Here is a 19,763-nt window from a genome sequence, read left to right as displayed (position 1 = left end):
TAGAATGCTTTCCAGATGCTTATTTTGTGTCATTTTAAAGAGGCAATCTACCGGTACTGTACCTTTCATTTGTATCCAAACCCTATGTTAGTTTAGATGACCAGAGCTGAATAAGTATACTTATTATCAGACTCTAAGAAGCTTGTTACAAGAGTAACAAGCTGTAACTAATGCCTTGACACTTTACCTGGGTAGCAACCGGTGTTTTATCACACCTGCTCATAATGGTGAAATTGTTCGTTGCTGTTGAACTGGTACATGAGAGAATCCCGTAGTAAAAAATGTTTACTTTAATCAAACAGTAAAAAGGGGAGGGAGGTAACTGAAGGTTTTCAGAAGTCTTTATTCAGCGTCTGCCTACATATGAATCAGCAATAGCCCTTTTTGGCCATGCTGGCAGAGTTCGAACTCGGATAACAGAGGTACATAAAGGTACGTGGAGCTGTGAAATGCAGGTAGAATGGTCAGATACCACAAAATAACTCTGGCATGGAGTAAATTGAATATTGAGTCACAAACGTTCATTTAAAAGCTAAATTTATTGTACTTCATTTTACAGTGTTCCCTTTCTAGGCTGAGAGTTAATACAATAAAAATATATATATAGAAGAACATTTAATACTCTTAAAAGAAGGCAGCACAATGAAGAGGACACATGTTCTTTGTCACTAGACTAGCTTAAAAAACTGTAATGTTTAATTTTCACCTTTAAAGCAATCAAGCTAACTTTACTAATGTAAAGTGCAGGCAGAATGGCTGTTGCATAGCAACAGATCTAAGTCTTCTGAACTGCCTTGGTTTTGACAAGGAATCAACTACACAATGTGCATATACATCCATCAGATATAAAGAGTTTTTCATATTAATATATTTACTTTTGGTCCAGTAAAACAATAGCAAGAGGATCTAAATGCTTGGAACAATAGCACAATCCATTTCAAGTCAAGCATTTTTTAAGAGAAATTTACAAAAACCTCACAAATTTAATATACAAGTCAGTACCCATGCAGTAAATAAATGTCCAGTTTATACAAACAATATTCTTCTAATAGTACAAATCTTACACTGAATCCAGAACTCTATACAAATGTTAATACATGATTTGTCAGCCATATCGACTTGAATATAGGATTACTGAAAATGGGCTACAGAAAGGCCACTCTTCTGTACAGTTGTGCAAAATCTGCAGAACATTTGCAATCCAAATGCAATAACAAGATAGGAAAAGAGACAGGGGGAGAAGGAGGAAAAGAAAGAAAAAGGGAAAAGGGGAGAGAGAGAGAAAAAGAGGACAGAAGGAGAGGAATAAAATAAATAAAGAAAGAAGGAGAGAGAAGATAAATCTGTCCATTCTTTCCTTCATCCCTTCATGGATATAACTGCCAGGAAATAACAGAGCTCATAAAGTTTAAAGTACATTCACTGAGCTGTACAGGCAATAGTCTAAAGTTGGTTAAGAGTACAACTCGCTGTAAAAAGTATAAAGGAGGCTTTTCCTTTTCACATGAGCATTATTAGATCATGTCATGAGTCCTAGCTTATGCAGCAAAATACTGAAGAGCAGCAGAAATATTTTTTCATGCTCTGATGACTTTTCAAAAACAAGCCCATAAAAAGTAAATATGTGACTTAAGAGTTCCCTCCTACTTTTATTCCAGACATATGCCTGACTCTAAGGAGCCATTTCCACTCATATTCACTGGGTTGTCTCCAGCAGATCTCAAATCTCATGGAAGTTTAAAACATTTTAATTGGCTTGTGAACTCAGCAGAACCCAGAGACATCCCTTCCCCTTCAAAAGCAAACCAGAGGCTTTTTCACTCCTCAGTTATTTTTCAGGTTCTGTGCTCAGCTCTACTCTCATCATACATCTTCCCTGCGTACAATACAGCTAAATTTCACAGCTCAGAAAACACATAGGAGACTACTTGAAAAATCCTATTCACTTCTTTTCTATTGTGGGAATCTTCAAAGCATCTCAGATTTGGAGCATTTCATTGGGAACCTTTTCCACTGTTGCTTTTCTGGGCAAAAGAAACGCTGCTACCAAGGATGTTCACAGGCTACATTTTCCCTTTTGCAAAATCTGCACATTATACTGATACCTTCAGTGCAAAAGCATCATCAATCACAGTACCTGGGCTAATTTTTTCTTTTTAAATCAACCTAGTGTGATCAAGAGACAACACACAATTTTGTTTTAATTATAATAAAAACCATCATCCCTTTGCACTGATGGTAAACCTCAGCAACAGGCTTTAAAAAAGCACAAGGAAATAAGACTAACCTTTTGATACTTAAATTCACATTAGTCCTTTTCTGTCTGCTGATTTTCACCCTTTTTTGTGCTAGACAAAACTGAAACATATACACTGCATTACACTTTTTCCCTGTTATTTAAGAAAACTCCTAGAGTTTCGCATTAAATATAAAAATTGGTTTTCTCCCACCACCAAAATAGTACCTGCACTCCAAAAATGCAATGCAATACTGGAATTATATAATATAAAATATCATTGTAAAATGACCAATAACAAAAGCTTTAGCACGTGGAACTTCCTGCATGAAGGCCACAGTCTTCCAAAAATGCTTTTAAATCCTTTTCTTTAATAGCTAAAGATCATGTTTGTTAATTCACAGAAAGTAAACACAAGCTGAGCATTGGTAGCATATAAAATATACAAATCTTCATTAAAGAAGTGGAATTGTTGACCATTGAAGGTTTACTTCACGCAGCTGAGTAACATTAAAATATAATTTACTAGAGCTCTCACATATGGATATAAAAACTACTTTATGCACTTCAGTAAAGGGCTGGAGTGTAGCAAATGGACAAAAGAGAGACTTTTATACATGCGTTTCTATATAAGAGTGAGTGTGCGCTAAGGAGGCTATAAGGGCATCAACCTCAGATGAGCCATTAACAGAGTCCCTCGGGGTGTTGCTTTGATAGATGTCCATGAAGAGATCGAGGTACATTTGTTTCCATTCTTGAAAGTCCCTAGATGTCAAAGCTGGATTATCCAGAACTTTATCTATAATGGCTACTTCTCCTTCCCTGGCCTGTGAGAGAAGAGGAAAAAGTAAAGAGTTAACACAAGTGATAAGTCACTGAAAATATCAATCACATGGGTGGAAGGAGAGAATGGAGGGGTGCAAACTCAAGCCACAGAGCCCCTAAAAGCACAAGGACTATGAGCCATATGACTGCTCACAAACAGGAGCCCTTTCTACAGGGTGTCACACCTCACCCTGTGAGGCCAGGGCTTCCCTCGCCTTTTCCAGCACCCTCAGAAACAGTCCCTATTCCCCCTCCTTGCCCCTTGTCCAGCCCAAGAAAAAGCAAACCCTGTACTATTTACTATTACCTGCTTGCATTTCTCCAGATGGGTTTCACATAACAAAGTGCCATCTCTTTGCTCTTGATCAGCATCAGAAATACTGTGTGGGATGCAGACACATGGCCCTTCTGCCTGCCAGCACATCTAAGCCTTTTTACCAGGCTTCTCATGGGGGCATCTGAGAGCTACATTGCAAAGGCTTGTGCAAGGAATCCCATGTTAATGACAACTCATCTCCACTAAAGATCTAGTGTATGTGATGGTGTGGCTTACTGCAACTGCCTCCTACCACTGCAGAGGCAAAGAGAAGGCAGAAAAAAATAAAATATAGCATAGCTGTTGATACCTCCTTATGCATCATTGAGGCAGGGGATGTGACTGTATCATGATCACTCTCTGGTAATTACTTTATAAGAGAGTTGACAGGCAGCTAGTATGGATCAGAGTAAGCCTCAGATATACCCATGGCCATTTCCAGTTGTTGAAAGCGGTGGAAGCTGGATGCCACAGACAAAAGCCTTGGAAGCACAACTAACACACAGGTTTCCAGCAGTACTACTCTGTGCAGGAATGTTATGGTCACCAGCAATCTCCCCTCTAACCTCCCTGCCACCCAGGTTTCACACTCCTCATTTCTGACTCATATCTTCCATGACCATACTATGTTAAATCTTTGTGGAGAGCGTGGCAAGGGGAAATATTAAGCCCACATTGATGGGACAGATCAGAAGCAGTACGTGGAAAAGTATTTTTCATGCTTTGCAAATAGCAGCTATTTAACACTACCTACCAGAATATTCATTTTCAGAAACGGAGGAGCAAGCTGACAATGACCAGTGGGAATGAAATCATCTCTGCTTGAACTACCATAACCTGCTTCTCACAGGTTATGTCTGGTCCCAAACCCCTGCACTACCATCCAGACAGCTTATAATCAGCAGCAGGAGAATGGTTTTGTGTTATCACAGGGAAGAGAGCAGAGGGGTCTTTCATTAAGGGCTTAGAAGATGGGACGAGCTAGAAGCAGTTTGGAGGGCTGTCTCAGGCTACTTTTATGTAGGATAAAATTCAAGGAGAGTTCAGAACATCAGCTCCAACAGGCCAGTGCAATTGCCTGCATTCAGGAAGGAGAAATCAAAGGCACTGATAAAAAGAATAACTGATTAGGTAACAGCAGGAGCTACTGGTAGATATGACTACCTGCAGAATGGCAGAGGTGGAGCTCTGGGCTATAATGGAGCTAGAAACTCATCATGAGTTACCATGATGTCATTGCAAAACAAGAATGTGCTACTCTACATTGTCATTCTACACAAGAAACAGTAATGATCTGTCTTTGGCCCTTGTTGCTATTGTGTTTTCAATTATTGGTGTCATGTACTTAAGAATGAGTTGTGCAAATCATAGTATAAACAAGAATGCAGACAGGTTTAGAAAATATGGCTCATGGACAGAGAATGAACAAAATGTGTTTGCTTGGTCCAAAAGAAAGAAGTTCCAGAGAAGCACAAAACCAGGCATCCACAAGGTCAAGAGGTTACACTGGTTTTGGACTTCCCTGGAGGAAGGGGCTGGTTTTGGACTTCCCTTTCATTTGCAGGAAGCCATTGGTGTAATGTATCTCAGGTACCAATAAACATCAACAAGACAGATAATTCAGCATGGCAGCAAGCTGCTGATGCTGAACCAGAACTTTTGTATGAGTGAGCCCGCCAGGGTGCAAAAGCACAGCCACAGTGTGAACCTCCTGCCAACCCAACGTGTCTGAGAGTATTGTGATTTTGTTTCAGTCTCACAGGCTTCTAGAAGTCATGTGGAAAGCCTCTGCATCTTGACTTTTTCTGCCAGCCTCCAATCCTGTAAAGACTCACGTACCCAGGTGCCTTTAATGAGATGATTTTCAATGAGATGATACAATACAGTACAGGAAGTTAAGCATGCGTAAGATTATTTTCAGAATGGGGGTCCCACAGCATGAAAATAATATTGCTTAAATGCTTCTCTAGGTGATGGAAAACTAAATTAATTAATGTTGATAAAGCACTCTTTGATGAAAGCTGTTACAAAATGCACTGTACAATTATCTGGTGACTTAAAACATGTTAATTTAATATAGTTAACACGGTCCCTGGGGAAATGCAGCATATTGTTTGCTGAAATCTCTATCAGAACAGAATTGAATGCTGTAACAAACAAAGGAATCTGACAAGGATGAGTTGTGGTACATTTAAAATAACCATAAAAATCTTCATATCTATCATTACCACTATTTATTTAATCAATTTTACTGATTAAATACAGTGATCCTACCAGCTTACACAGAAAGCAAGCACACAGTTTTGTCCTGGAACAAGCTCATCAAATAGAAAATAATCGAGTCTTGCAAGAGATACTGCTCCTTTCCAAAAGGCTGGCTTTGCTTAACTTTAGACTTCGGCAATTACAAATGAGTGCATTTTGGTAAATGAAAATATTCAGGGACAAAAACAGGATTAAGGTTTTCTCCAACAATTTGGTATCAAATTCTGTTAAACTAGCTAGAGGAGAAGCTGACTGAGATTTAACCTGTGCAGAAATAAAAACTGATCCCCTCACTTTGACTGTTCTCCCAGGAATATTTTTCTCTGCTTTTTAAGCAGTGCTCCCCTGTGTCTCCCTTGTTTCTCACACCAGGTTCAGCCTGGACTCCAGCTGCACACAATAATCTCTGCTTACAATACAGCCCAATCCAACCCTGGGGTAGGATTTTTCCTCCCTCTTTTATCTCACCTTTAAAGTGCTTTTCAGAATTCGCAGCTGGTGCAGTTTTTCATTGACTACTGGATCGCTACATCTCTTTACAAAAGATTTCTTATATTCCAGCTTAGTGGAAATCCGGTGTTCTCCTAAAGGAGACAGGCTGGCCTGCTCCAAGGCTCTGTACAAATCTTGCAAGGAGTCTGCTGTTTTTTCCTCTATAGTTTCAACTGTAATGAGACAAAGGGAAAAACAAAAAAGGAGGAAAAAATAGAGAAAGGAACAAGGCATCGTTAATGTGATTATACGAAGACCTATCAAACCTTCACAAAATGTTTAACAGGTTTAACTAGACCATAAGGAGAATATTTAACACCTCCTAAGTTCCAGAAAAAAGTGCTGTGACTGCTCCTTCTTGCTATTGCCTTCAGGAGAAAGGGATAAAAAATTTCAAAAATGTAAAATCTTGACCCACAGAGAATGAGGGGAAAAAAGAGAAACAGTGAAAGGTGTGGCAATATTGGAGTGACTTACTGCCAGAAATAAGGTCTCTGGTATTGCAGTTAAATAGTGCTGGTGACTTCATTATTACAAGAAAAGGAAGCCCTGGAAGCATCCTGCTAAGGAAGCTATTAGGGATCAAATCTTGTCCCGAAAATGACAATAATGGCACTCAAGATTATGCTTGTGAAGGTGGCCTTGGAATGACACGTAATTTTCCTTTCTAGAAAAGTCCACTTATTTTTGGTACTCTATAGTGTTGTTCAATAGTCAGTACTGTTGTCACTTGTGCTGGTTTTTAACTGTGCTATTACCTGAAGGTTCAGCAGAAGACTAGAGACTGGATATAATTGCATGTTCATGACCTGGCAGCATGGCAAACCAAATCAGAGCTGTTTGCACCATAGTTTGGTTTTTAAAAATGAACAATCTATTTACTATAAAAATATGCAAAAATACATAAATGTAAGAAATATTTATTTATTGTAGGTTTAAAAATATTTTTTCTAACTAGTACTGGAAGGATTTTAAAGGAAAAATAAAAAAGAAATGCTTTGCTTCTCTAAAAGCAAAACAAAGCAAAAGCTGGGGATGAAGTGTTACTCTGAAATGAGCATCTGAAATGCTTAATTTAGAAAACATCAAACCACTTTAGCTTCTCATACACTGTTTCCCCTAGAGGAAACTGTTTGATAATTCCATACAAACTTTGCAAGTGCCAGGATTAGCAGAGTGGTGACTAGGAGAAGCCAGGGCAGCCTTGGGGAGCAACCAGCCAGTGGGACAGGTAGCTCTGTCCCTGCTGCCCCTTGCATGCTGACACAAGTGCTCATGTAACAGACACTGCCTGTGCATGGCCTTCTGGTTGTTTCCAGAGCCCTTGGGATCCTCTCACCCAGTCTTGGCTTTCACACTGGTGTATGTTTTTCTGGTTCAAGGTGCCTGTGTCCTCAGGATGCTTTCATGAAAGCTCTTGTAGGAAGGTTGTTTGATTTTAGCATTAGTTTTACTCTGTGACTGACCCTGCACCAAGACACAGTCATTTCCACTGGCTGAAAGTTTAGCACATACTGAAGTACGTTTAAGTAAAGAACCTCAGTATCCTCAGGTGATTAGAGGTTTTTGTATCGACCACCAAAAGAGAAAACAATTCGTGTTTAGAAGTAACATTTCTAGCCCACCATGAGCTACCTGAGGCAACATCCCATTCGAGCCCATACTATGCAGTATGGCATAGTATACTATACTTCAGGCTCAGCAAGTCTAGAAATGATCTCCTCACCCCATCACAAGAAGTGTTTGCATTTGTATAGATCTTTATACAATCCAAGAATTTTGTAATCAGCAACTGATCTAGCTGTACCTCTCATCAGTTTATTAATTTGGCAGTTGTTTTTAAAGAACTCATTTTAATTTTTTTTTTTTTTCAGAAGAGATATAGAAGTGAAGAAAAGTTGGAGAATTTTTATCGATGGAAGTGTTGTGGGCCTGTACAGATCTCCCTAAATTCTCCCATTGTGTGCTACCCTGTGGGCAAGCTGTGTTCATCACTGTCAGTGGTGGCCAGGACTGAAAGAAAAGGAGAAATGATGTGCATTTCTCTTTTTTGTCAATTTCTTTCTTATTAAAACATCTAATGTGCTAAAGGGCAAAACATTCAGTAGCTGAATACTTCAAGAGTGGTTAAAATCTCCTGTGGTCTTGATTTTTATGCTTTTTTAAAAAGTCCATGCAGCACTGGATCAGAAGTTTGGGATCTCTATCAGTTTATATCGCTGAACACCGATGTGATTTGCTAAAGGGCAATGGAAGAAAACTCTCCTCAGGGAGTATTTTACATCTGTTGCTCTCTCTCTCATCTTTTGTTATGCAAGCCAAAAGAGATCTTTCCTCAGATGCCTCTTCCCCAGCAACATTGCAAAGGTTGTACACTCAGGGGGTTAGTACAGGGATGGCTTGCTGAAGAAGCAAGCCAGCACTCTGACTCCATGCTATCTGCATTCACTTTGCTAGAGTGATATGGAGCCTGGAGTGGCAACCAGCCACCACATGCAGGCTTGCCATCAAAAACTCATGGCTTCCTAAAAAGGAAAAGGAAGGAAAAAGCTCCGCACCAAAGCAAAGGACAGCATTTGAGTTCATCCCTAAGGTTCAGTACTGAATGACAAGTGCCTTTAACGAATCTGGATAGCAACATGGCCCTTGTGGGTTTAAACTCCTTGCTGGGGGGCTTGTCCTGCCCTCCCTCCCCATGCTGCTAGCCTGGGGATCTGCATGGTTGGTGCTGCTCAGGGCTCACCTCCTGGGGCAGGCAGCCACCACTCAACATGGCCTCAGAGGGACTGAGGACAGCGGACTTGTAACCTCGTCCCAGATGAGAACAGCTCTGAAACTGCACAGGAAGAGGTACAGGACTGTGGGGGCAGGACACAGGCTGAGTTAGGCAGCAGAACACTGACAGAGGGTCTTTGGGATGCATCAGAACATCCACTCAGCTGGGGCTGCCACCCCAGACCCTGTCACTGTCTAGGTCACGTAGCTATGAGTGGCAAGTCAAAAAGGGAACAGGATTTGCTAAAAAGGAAACAGGAGGGAAGAAAAACAGCAGATCCCTTAAATGCCTTGCTGCTGCTGAGGCTGGGGAAGCTTTAAAGAGGGCAAGACATTGCCTTGTTCCACCAATGGCGAGGGAGAGGGCAGTGGGCATCACGCAAAACACATCCCAAGCCCTTAATATTTTCCAGAGAAACACTGAAGGTGGTGGTGCTGCTGCTGTCAAAGGCTCTCAGTAGGCGGGAATGAGATTACAAGCACATCTCCCCTCCCTCAGCCTTCTGCTAGAGCCTTTGATTGATTTCCTGTAGGTGTTGGTGAAACCCTTGGCAGCATAAAGCATCTGATGTATTCTGCTAGATATAGGGCTGAGCTTAAAACATGTTTTCTTTTTTTAAATTGGTGGGTTTGTATGCAAGCCATGCTATTACAGCAGGGCTGTCTCGTTAATGAAGAATAAGGCCTCTGTTAATGGCTTGTTTAAGTAGAAAATGTGGCCTGATAGGATTTGCAGATGACCTCAGAACAGCAGCCAACGCAGCAGTTGTTTTTCACCCTCACTTGGCTGCTGAGTCACAAGTTGCATCTTTCCTGTTCCTCAGAATACACTGCTGGGTTGTTGTTTCCACACACTGCTGAAAAGAAATGTCTCTTCTCTGAAGCAGTAATTTTGTCCCCAGTCCCACCCAAACCTTAACATCTCTAACCCTAGAGCAGAAATAAAGCTGCACAAACTCTGCAACACACAGGATCTAAATTCAGAACCATATCTCCCAAATGCAAGAATACACTGACACTACGCTTGGTAACAATGAAGCTCCTGCTGTCTTCAAGTAAATGCGAAGACATTTGCATTAAGTTCAGGATATAAAGAATACATGTAAATGTCATTATATTCCATTATTCTGCTTTCCATGGGAGAAGTTTCTGAACTTTTTGTACTTTGCCCTCACTTAGAATGCAGTAAATATTTGTATCTACTTTTACATTTTCTCAGGAGAGAGAGATGGAGATTATGGCTGAGTGGGTGAAACTCTGGTGAGGAATGGTTTGGGTTCTTGGCATTCAGGAAAAACTGGTGGGATTTCTTACAGTGCCTTGTCATTTGTTGTTGAAAAGAGCATGCACTGAGCTCTGTGATGTACTAAGTGTTACCACCTCCTGGCTCCATTTTTCCATTATTTCCCTCTTATAAACCAAGATCTTAAGAGCAACAAATAAGAGCACCAGACACTTGACAGAAAAGGGACCAGAGAGAAACAGTTAACATTGGTATTTACATGGATCAAGGGATGGCTGCTCTGTATAAAATTATGATTCAGGAAGATGGTACTGAATTAGAACCATGCAGAAGGTCACCACTGCAACCCAGCTGGCCAACACATTGCTCTCTGGACTTAGAGAATCTCTAGGCACACAATTCTCATAAATCTGCTCTCTATATATGGAATAACCTCTAACAATTTTCAGAGGAGGTCCTTGAGCTCCTGTGATTCATTTTCCCTGTAAAAGCTCAAGCCACCAAAATCTTGCATGGTTTTCCTCTTTCAGTGAGGCACCAGAGGAGCCAGCGATTTCACCTGGGGCTATGAGCACACAGAACTGCCTATGCAATGATAGTGCCACGCAGTTAATCATAAATTTTGTCACCTGCTCTGCTGACAAGATCATATTTTTCAAGGATCAAAGCTTTCCATTGGGGGCCCTTTGGACTTTGCCGGTGCTTCCAGATACCTCCCAGGCTCAATCCTGTTGCCTTTAGACTTCTCGCCCTGACTGGTGGACACCACTGCCACCCTGATGGCATTCTCCATTTTCCTGCTATCCTCTTTTCTGCTTGATACCTTTACAGCTTAGTGACGCACTTTCCTTCACAGCTCCTCTCACGCACGCCCACTCCTCTCCTCACAATTAGCCCTGCATTTGAACAAAAGTACCACCCTCGGCAAATCCCCAGAAAGCCAAGCTGCTGCGAAGTCTGTGACAGGGAGTGAACAAGGCATAGTCAGACTGAAATCCCCATGCTCCACTGAAATTTAAACACCCACTTTCGCTCCTTTCAGTGAGCTCACTCTGTCTGGCAAACAAACCAGCTAAGCTCAGCTTTCCCAGATCTTAGAGAGGCAATTTTGTTAGAATATCTAAAGAATCACTAATTACATTAATTAACAGCTACCATGTTATTTCCCCCCTTCAGATCCCAAAGATTTCCTTCCAGTTTGAGAGCTACACCTTTATGCTTCACCTTTTGTGCAGGGGAGATATCTACATGAAGTGTCCCAGAGACTTTCTGCAAGTGGCTGTAAATGTTCCACCAAAGCAAAGAGCATTTCAGGCCTCTGGAAAATGGTCTCAAACTAGATAAACCACTGTGCTGGAATGCACAAATATCTGTGTTTTTCTTTTTTTCTTTGCCTTCTTTACCTTGATGCGTCTGTGTTGGGAACAGAGAAGCTGGTCTGCCACAAGTTAACTAATAACTGATATAATCCAACAAAGCATTTTGTAATCTTCCTATGCCATAGAATGTCATCACTGCCATAGAATGTCATCTCTGCCATGTCTAACAAAAGGGTCTGTGAAAACTTGCCTGGTTTTACTGGTAGGTGGGTAGAGCAGCAGACACATGTCTGCTGACTCTTTGGGAAGGGGGGAGCCTCCTGCGACAAGCTTTCCATCCCAAACTCAGGATATGCCTGAGGGCAGAGGGCAGGAGATGTAACATGGCCACAGAATGCAACAGCCTGGCTGGGCTTGTAAGCCCCAGGGTACAGTTAGGAGAGAGACAGAAGGAATCTCCCTATATTTAATGTGAAAGAGTAGAAGGATGGAAGGAGAGTGGATGTGGATTTTAGCTGTGTTGCAGGGAAGGGGAGAAAAGAAATCCTCCAAAGAAGTAGTTGTTGGTTTCTCAGTGCAAGGCTCAAATCCATCTGTGCTGCTGTTCAGGTTAATCTTTAAGAGTCCAAACTGTGCAAGAGGGAGACATACTCAAATGCTTATAAAGCAAGGATCCAGGAATTAGTAATTTTTTACACTATTTGGATGGCTGGTTGGCAGACAGAGCTAGGTATTTCCTTTCCCCCACCAACTACAAGCTAAAAGGAACAAAATGGTGAAATCAATGAAAGGCTTACAAGGAGGTGGTGTCTCCACAGCTGTGTGATGTGTATGAGGTCACCCCTACACAGGTATGGAGTGAGCCACAGTGACACAGAAACTCAGCTCCTGGTAGGAAAATGTTACCAGCCACATCCCTAATTGCTGGGAAAAGGAAGAAGCACCACTGTGTTTAAGCTTGACATGGTACATCAGGCAGGAGGTGCAACAAAATGCAGGTCTTCATGGAAACAGCTGCTAATCATCTGCTCTGGGTAATGTAGAGCAGATTTCCCTGTTAAAGTACAAATAGCAACCTGTGCCATCTACTGAGCCACATTAAAATCAAGGCCTGATTGAACATGTGATTACGCCTGTGCAAATATATATTATATGTACGTCTATACATATACACGTGTATATTAACGCTTTCCACAAGCGAAGGAAAGTTTAAGCAAGCTGAATTAAAGCTGGGGGCTTCTTGTGCAGTGCTTGGTCTTTGCAATCCTTCTCTCAGGTACTGCTTCCCTTCGCCTGGCCTTTTCTGATTCATGTAGTCCTCCATCCTTTCTGGTCCTGTATATGTGAAAGTGCAGGATTTTTCCCAAAGTCTTGAGTCAAAGAAGGGAGGAGTGGTGTTTAAAAACAAGCTTTGATCCATGCATTTGGTGAAATATTAGTGGCTGGAGGATCATTACATTTTGTATTTATTATTTTGTATTTATTTAACACATGTATTAAATCTGCATTTTATACTATCCTTTCCTCTAAAGGGGAAGTATTTTTGGATTACCAGGATAGCTGGTTTCTATTCTCCCCTATTACATAAACCTGCAGGCAAAAAGAAGATATTCCCTAGGGATGGTGTTTACTGAAAGCACCAATACAACAGAGCCCTGCAACACGCTGGAGTTTTCTACCCAAAGGTATGAGGCTGCTTCTTCTCTCACATGCATGGGCATAAACTGATCTCTTGAAATAAAGTGAACTGTGCAGGCAAGTGGAAAACTCATCTCCCACAGGACAGATATCTGAGGGTATTTTCCACCATAACCAGGTTCAATCAGAAGCAGATAGGTACCATAACCACTTTTAAAAGATCCAGCCCTAGCTTCTCTAAGGCCTGACAGATGCTAAACCTTTGCTGTGGCACCAATGGTCTAATTCTTTTTGTGAACTATTTATGACACTAGCAGTCTTCCTTTTGGATCAGTAGATCCCGGCGAATCTCCCTTCCACTGAACTCACTCTTCTGGTGATGTCTGAAGGACAAGCTGCCTACACCTTGTCACAGCCTTGTGAGCCCCCACTGCCCTGCAGGCTGCAGTGTGAGCTGGCAGGCTGAAGCATGTTCAATCTCCACCCTTCATGCTAGTCTTGCTGTAAGTCTCACACTCAGCCACCTCTCTTCAGCTTTCCATGCCACTGGAATTGTTTATTAAAAACAGCTGACACTAAACTCAACATTAGGAAAAATCCTTGATGTCTCTCCCTTGCAGACCTGCATTGTTGAGCTGGCAGTAACATTTAGCCATTTTCAGCATCCACTTAGCAATGAAGTACAGGCTAATGGGTTAATATGTTATTGAGAAGGGAAAACACAGGGAATAATTAGCTCATTCTGTTTGTGCTGCCTCTTGACAGCTCTTACACACCTCAAACGAGCATCAGGAGTAGCTCCCTCTTGGCTCCCAGCCCTGCTGTTTCATGGGGTTATATTGGTGTGCTGTGATTTCAGAGAGGGCATAAGAATGAAGTAACTCCAAAGCTTCCCAAAGTAACAGGGAATTCTGATCAACGGCAGAACTTTTTGGCAGTAGTGTTATAATTGCATCTATTTTGGTTTTGGACATGGTACTTTACTCATTAGGTTGCCTACGAAGGCACCAGTTTAACCTTTATTTGCTGACCTGATTTTAGTGACTCTTTGGGAGAATTTTACACAACGAAATAGGATATCCTGACATTTTTCTGTGCCACACATTGATGTAAGTGCTGTTTAACTTTACAACAAGCTACCAATGCTGAAGTGAAATAAACAGATCAATTACATTTTGATGGTACACCTCCCCCCGGGGCCCTGCCGTTCAGAAACAATGAAAAACTTGTATTCATGAGGTAAGGCAGGAGCTGGAGCAAACTGGGTAAACTGCCATACATCTGAGGATGCTGTGACTTTTAAGCAGGATGAGGAGGTCCCTAAGAATAAAATCTTACAAGCAATATAGGGAAGCAGTTACTCTTTGGGGAAAATGTTTTGTTTTTTTTTTTGTTTTTTTTCACAAACCTAAGCTGTTACAGCACTTGAAGTTGTGAAAGGTTAAATGACAAACGATACGGACCCAGCAACATTACTCACCAGTCAGAATCAAGCCACAGTCACGCTCAACAGCAATGCCTGTCAAGGTTTATGGGACTGATACCTGAAAGTAATCCTGAATGGAAGGGGTAACATCCACCCAGAAAATGAACTCTGCTTCAGGCTACATCTGAAGTTGCTAATTTGTATGAAAACGTAGCACCGTGAGTGAAGTTTTCAAAACCACTTGCATCACTTAGGAATTGCAATCCTACTTTCAATATGAAAGAAACATGGAGAATTAGTGTGGGGCACATGGGTGGGGGGCTGTAACACACTGAGGTCTGTTGGGGAAGCACCTCAGGAGGCATTTTCAAAAGGGGCCTGAAATACTTCCCAAAATGTTATCCCAGAAGATATCATATTTATTCAGATATTCAGATTTATTATTGAATATATAATTGCACATGTTATGATAGCCGCACTGACTAGATTCCAGCCTAATTAATCTGCACCCTGATTTACATGTTATTTTTGTAGGGTACGACACTGCCAAATATTAAGCACTCCCTGTCAGCTGCTGAATGCCCATCACACCACCATGGTCTGTAAGCACTGCAGAGAGTTCAAAGTTTTTCAGAGCAGAAGCTCTGTGACAAGAGAAATGCAATAATACTTTGTGGCTTCTCTAGACATCATTCACGTCATCAGATGTCATAATGAACTCGTGAACACGTAGGGCACCTCAACATAAAGTGCTCTCTCAAAACCGGCGTGAGAGTGGTCACAGCAGAAAGCTTCGTTCCCCATCCATTGGGCAGAATGTGTTCGCCACAAAAGAAATAAGAGAAAGGAAATGAACATCAGCCCTGACAGACAATGGTTACGCAAATGCAAGACTGAAAATTTGCTGGCTCATTTCCTTTATTAAGCCCAAAATAACACCTTTAAAAAATCCTGACTTCATGAATAGATCAAATGCCTTCATTAAAGAAACATTTACTGCCATTTTCTATACTTTATTTTAAGGCATACAGAAAAATATTTAACAAATGTGTATGCAATTAAATGCCGGGGACTGCTAATTACAGCCCTTCTGAATGCCTCTGCAAAACAAAGATACTCAATACAATATATTAGAAAGGGTGGGGAAAAGAAAGAGAGGAAGCTGAAGACAATCTAATACGCATTAGCGCAGATATATGCTGGCCTTTGGCTACGAGCAGCAAATAAGCCATCAGTGTAACCCCAAATGGCAGCCAAAGGACATTTTAGAATCACATCTTTGCTTCTGCTTCTCTAATTCATTTCCAAAACATTTCACCTCTAACTAATTATGGACTTTAATGACAGAATGTAAAGGACTGGCTGGGGTTGCAGGCCATTCAAACAAGGCTTTAATGACATATCCTTCAGGTAGCAGAATCCTTATATACTTAGCAGTGATTTATCATCCCTGGCAGAGGCAGGTACTTCAAAGGCAACCTTATATAAAAAATAAATTCTACCTTTGCCAAGCATTGGGAAGAGCACTAAATTAAATTTTAAAATCAATTCCTACAGACAAGAGAGTCATAAAAACTCAGTGGGTTTGTCTATCTGGCCAACAGGCAAAAATTTATGACAGTACAGTTTTGTAATCAATAATAGCAATACAGAGTATGCTTCTGATTAGAAAAAATTAAAGATGCCAAAACAACATTGCTAAATATTTAGGCTGATTCGTGACAGTCCCATTGAGCAAAAACATAAAACATGCATTTTGATGAATTTCCAACTAGTTTGTCATACTATGCTCTTTATTTTTTCAAAAAAGAATATTAAAACTATTATAAGCTTTGTCACCTGCTATAAGGCAGAATGAAGTAATTTTATTCACTGCACATTTCCTGTTTGTGAGGCAAAAAAGCATAATTTACTTCTTTATAAAAGGGAAATATATATAACTATATATATATATATAATTTTATTGGTATTAACATAATGCAATACCATACATTGAGCAAACAGAAAGAAAACATTTCAAAATACATTTTTTAAAAGTATCTCCCCGTAAGATAGTATGAAATATCAAGTAATTAGCATTAACATTATTACAATACACCCTTAGCCAAATATATTAAGGAAAATTCACATTCTAACCACAGAGATAGAGGCAAACATCAACCCATAGGGGACTCAGAACATAATGATAAATACAATATCTGAATCTACTTCGAGTGACATCCAGACAAATACTGGCCCCAAAACAGCCCTCTGGAGTCTGGGTGTTATACAGAGAATACTTTGTGCCTGCTTGGCCAGGCAGCATCACTCACATGTTTAAGTCCTAGAAGATAAAGAGGAACTGAAGAGTTTAAGTGCAGAGTCTAATAAATCTCAGCGTGAGGTATCTTCTCCGTCATCATCCAAATGAGTGCCAGTGTACCCTCTGGTAACTCATTACAAACCATTAGATAAATGCAAGTCTCCAAAAGGTCTGTACATACCTCCACTTGACAGAATACACTTAGTTTAGCATGACACAGTAAGGTGACTTCCTTCACTAATGTGAAGCACGCTTAAATAACACGACTCTGTCTGGTTGGCCTGAATGGGTTCACTGGAGTTCAGTACAAGCAACAGGATTTTACAGTTACCATGGCTGAATCCCTCTTTAATTCCTTGAGGTGTGCAGAACAAAACTGAGTGACATCAAAACCCTTCCCCTGCCAAGACCCTCTTCCCCTTCCGTTCTCCCGTGCGGGGGGCAGTATTTTCTGCAAATGTGCTCCATGTAGACTGGATCTGACTTTGTGCCTAGTCCCATTGTGGAAAGGGTGCATTCTTCAAAAGACTGGCCATGCCCTTTGACACCTTCCTGGAGGCCTCATATTCAGGCATGTGGTTGTCTATGCTTTAACAGGTCTGTTCTCTGTTATTCAGAGTTATTCAGGAAGAACTGACTTTCTGAACGGAGGCCATTAGGTTTCTTGCAAGAGGCTGAAGTTGAATCTCCGTCGTGCCAATTCTCTAATGATAAGTTTATCAACCTTTGAGTCCAATCGGTTCAGTGCCAAGAGATGTGGATCCCATTTGACATGGAGAGGTGCTATCAACTCTCGCAGTGTATTAGCCTAATATGATAAAGCAGTGATACAATATGTTGAAAGATCTGTGATGTGCCATTATTTCCATATCATATTAGTAAATTAGAAATACTACCATGCAAACAAGAGCAAATAGCAAATCTGGCATACAGTAGCAGCACTACAGAGCCTTTCTAATCTGCATGCAGCTATGCTCATGAGGACAGAGACATGGCACTGTTCTGCTATTACACCTCACTCCATTAAAATATCCATCCCTGATGCAAAAGAGGTATTTAGGGCAGAAAGTTATATAATAGCTTTTTGTAGATATGCTTTAAAAAAGAAAAAAGAAAATAACATAACAAAGACCAATTAAAAAAAACCAAAACAAACAACCCACAAATAAAACAAGAGAACAATACACATCCTAACCAACTTGGGTTGGTTTTATCCATGTTGAAGACACATTAGCTCATTTGGAAGCACTGGGAAAGGGTCACTTGAATGAGGAGAATGGAAGCAAAGAATGTGCCCCAAATCCGCCAAATGTTCTACAAACACAGAAAAATATCCTGGTGGTAACTTATGCGTGAGCTATAAAAAGAGGTGGCACAACACAATCTGGCTCCTTTCGTTCTCCTAGCTGACAGTCCAGCGTTGTGCAACGTTGGGTGGAGGATAAGATACAGAGCTAGGAGATCATGTGATTTTGCAACCACACTGACATTACATACTTCCATAAGCTAGGGCTTGAGAACTCGAGAATCTTTGTGGACCTGTGTTAGCAAAGAAAAGAGAAAGAGAGAGGTGGAATAAACAGCATACAGCTAAGTTGTTTACTTAGAGTTTCTGTATGGATATGCAGTCTCTGCACACAGGCAATTTCAAAAGCCAGGCTGCTCTCAGTTCATTCCCTATTCTATTGTCTACCACACTAAATTGTAATACAAAAATGAAACTCCATGGATCTTGAAATCCATTGCCATTTTAGTTCCCAGATATGAAAAGCTGGGGGATGTTCTGTTGTTATAAAAAAAACACTTTGGGAAAGAGTTCAACTGTGCATAATGTAAAGATGTACAAATTCAATCCAATTTAACTGATGAGACTTGTTCAACCTTTGTTAAAAAGAATATTTTTCCAAAAGGCAAGATGAAAAGGAAAGAAAATATGAAGCATTGCCATTTGTATACTTGAGCATATCACAAAAGGTCTAGCAAGCAGAAAAGAAATGTCTCNGACAGAAAGCACAAGGTAGAAAGAATCCCAGATGGAAACGTTGGTGCCATTTACTCCACCCACGGCAGCAATTGGAAAATGAGTTTCCAGAGAGGCAGAGGGTGAGCAATGCTATATGGAACTCAAAGAGAGTTCAGCCTCTCCTCTCTTGCTGAGATTTCCCGGGACTCTGCACGTCAACAAGGAGAGGAGGAAGAAGAAGGGTGAGGAAAACAGTTTATATAACTAAATTCTAAATACAGCAGTCAAGAGAAACTTTTACATAATCTATTGTTTAAAATAAAAAACATTTGATTCTACAACCAAAATGAAAAAAACAAACCCAACCCCCAAAACCATAACCCAACCTCCAAAAAAACAAAAGGCCAAACCTGCACATTTCAGGACTCATGGGACTGAGGAAAGGGAGACTTTGCAGAGTACAAAAGGGAATGTTTTTCACATTTCATCCTGTTTTATACAAAGAACAGTCATAGCATTGAAAATATGAGTCTTGGATTTGTTTGGAAAAAGGCACTAAGTGAAAGAGGATACTACTGCCTCATGGGTATGAATTTTGCAGCTTTAGGAGATCCTATCATCTCATGGCTGTTGTTCATATAACTTTATCTCTAAAAATTCAGAAAGTTTGGTTTCAAAGGTCAGGCTTTGGCAAAAGAAACTTCCCTTTTTGTGAAACAAGGTGGCTATGAAATAAAACAAGATTACTAAGTTAAGGCAAGGGCACTAACTAGCAGATGTCTATACTCTTCTACACCCCCTGCTGAGGCTGGCTGGGACACGTCCTCTGTGTCTATGGAAGAACTGTGCTGCCTTCAACAGATGGTGGGACAGAACTTCTTTTATGTACCTAAATTTTGCATGAGAAGAGTATTTCTGAAAAAACTGCTAGGAAGACACTTTTGTAAAGACTATTTAGTAATA

General features: G+C 40.7%; 1 protein-coding gene and 1 long non-coding RNA gene across 7 annotated transcripts in view; one reads left to right on the top strand and one right to left on the bottom strand.

Moving 5' to 3' along the window:
• The first annotated feature begins 7 nt into the window (after positions 1-7).
• Positions 8-8,232, top strand: LOC108505460. Its single transcript, XR_001877516.1, has 2 exons — positions 8-432; positions 8,009-8,232. It is a non-coding gene; the product is annotated as an uncharacterized LOC108505460 (long non-coding RNA).
• CNKSR2 (connector enhancer of kinase suppressor of Ras 2) overlaps positions 1,354-19,763 on the bottom strand; it is a 207,682-nt gene continuing 189,272 nt past the window's right edge. For 2 of the 6 annotated variants that reach the window (XM_017831466.1, XM_017831467.1), the window contains 2 exons: positions 6,111-6,307; positions 2,848-3,063 (listed from right to left, as the gene is read on the bottom strand). In XM_017831466.1, the coding sequence (XP_017686955.1) occupies positions 2,848-3,063; positions 6,111-6,307 (413 nt within the window). Of the gene's footprint in view, positions 3,064-6,110; positions 6,308-15,435; positions 18,377-19,763 lie in introns of those variants that run through there. The other 4 variants (XM_017831465.1, XM_017831471.1, XM_017831468.1 and 1 more) reach the window with 4 other exon arrangements.

This window comes from Lepidothrix coronata, unplaced genomic scaffold (genome assembly GCF_001604755.1).
Source record: "Lepidothrix coronata isolate B3197 unplaced genomic scaffold, Lepidothrix_coronata-1.0 Scaffold191, whole genome shotgun sequence".
Classification (NCBI taxonomy): Eukaryota; Metazoa; Chordata; class Aves; order Passeriformes; family Pipridae; genus Lepidothrix; species Lepidothrix coronata.
This window is presented reverse-complemented; position numbering and strand designations above follow the sequence as displayed.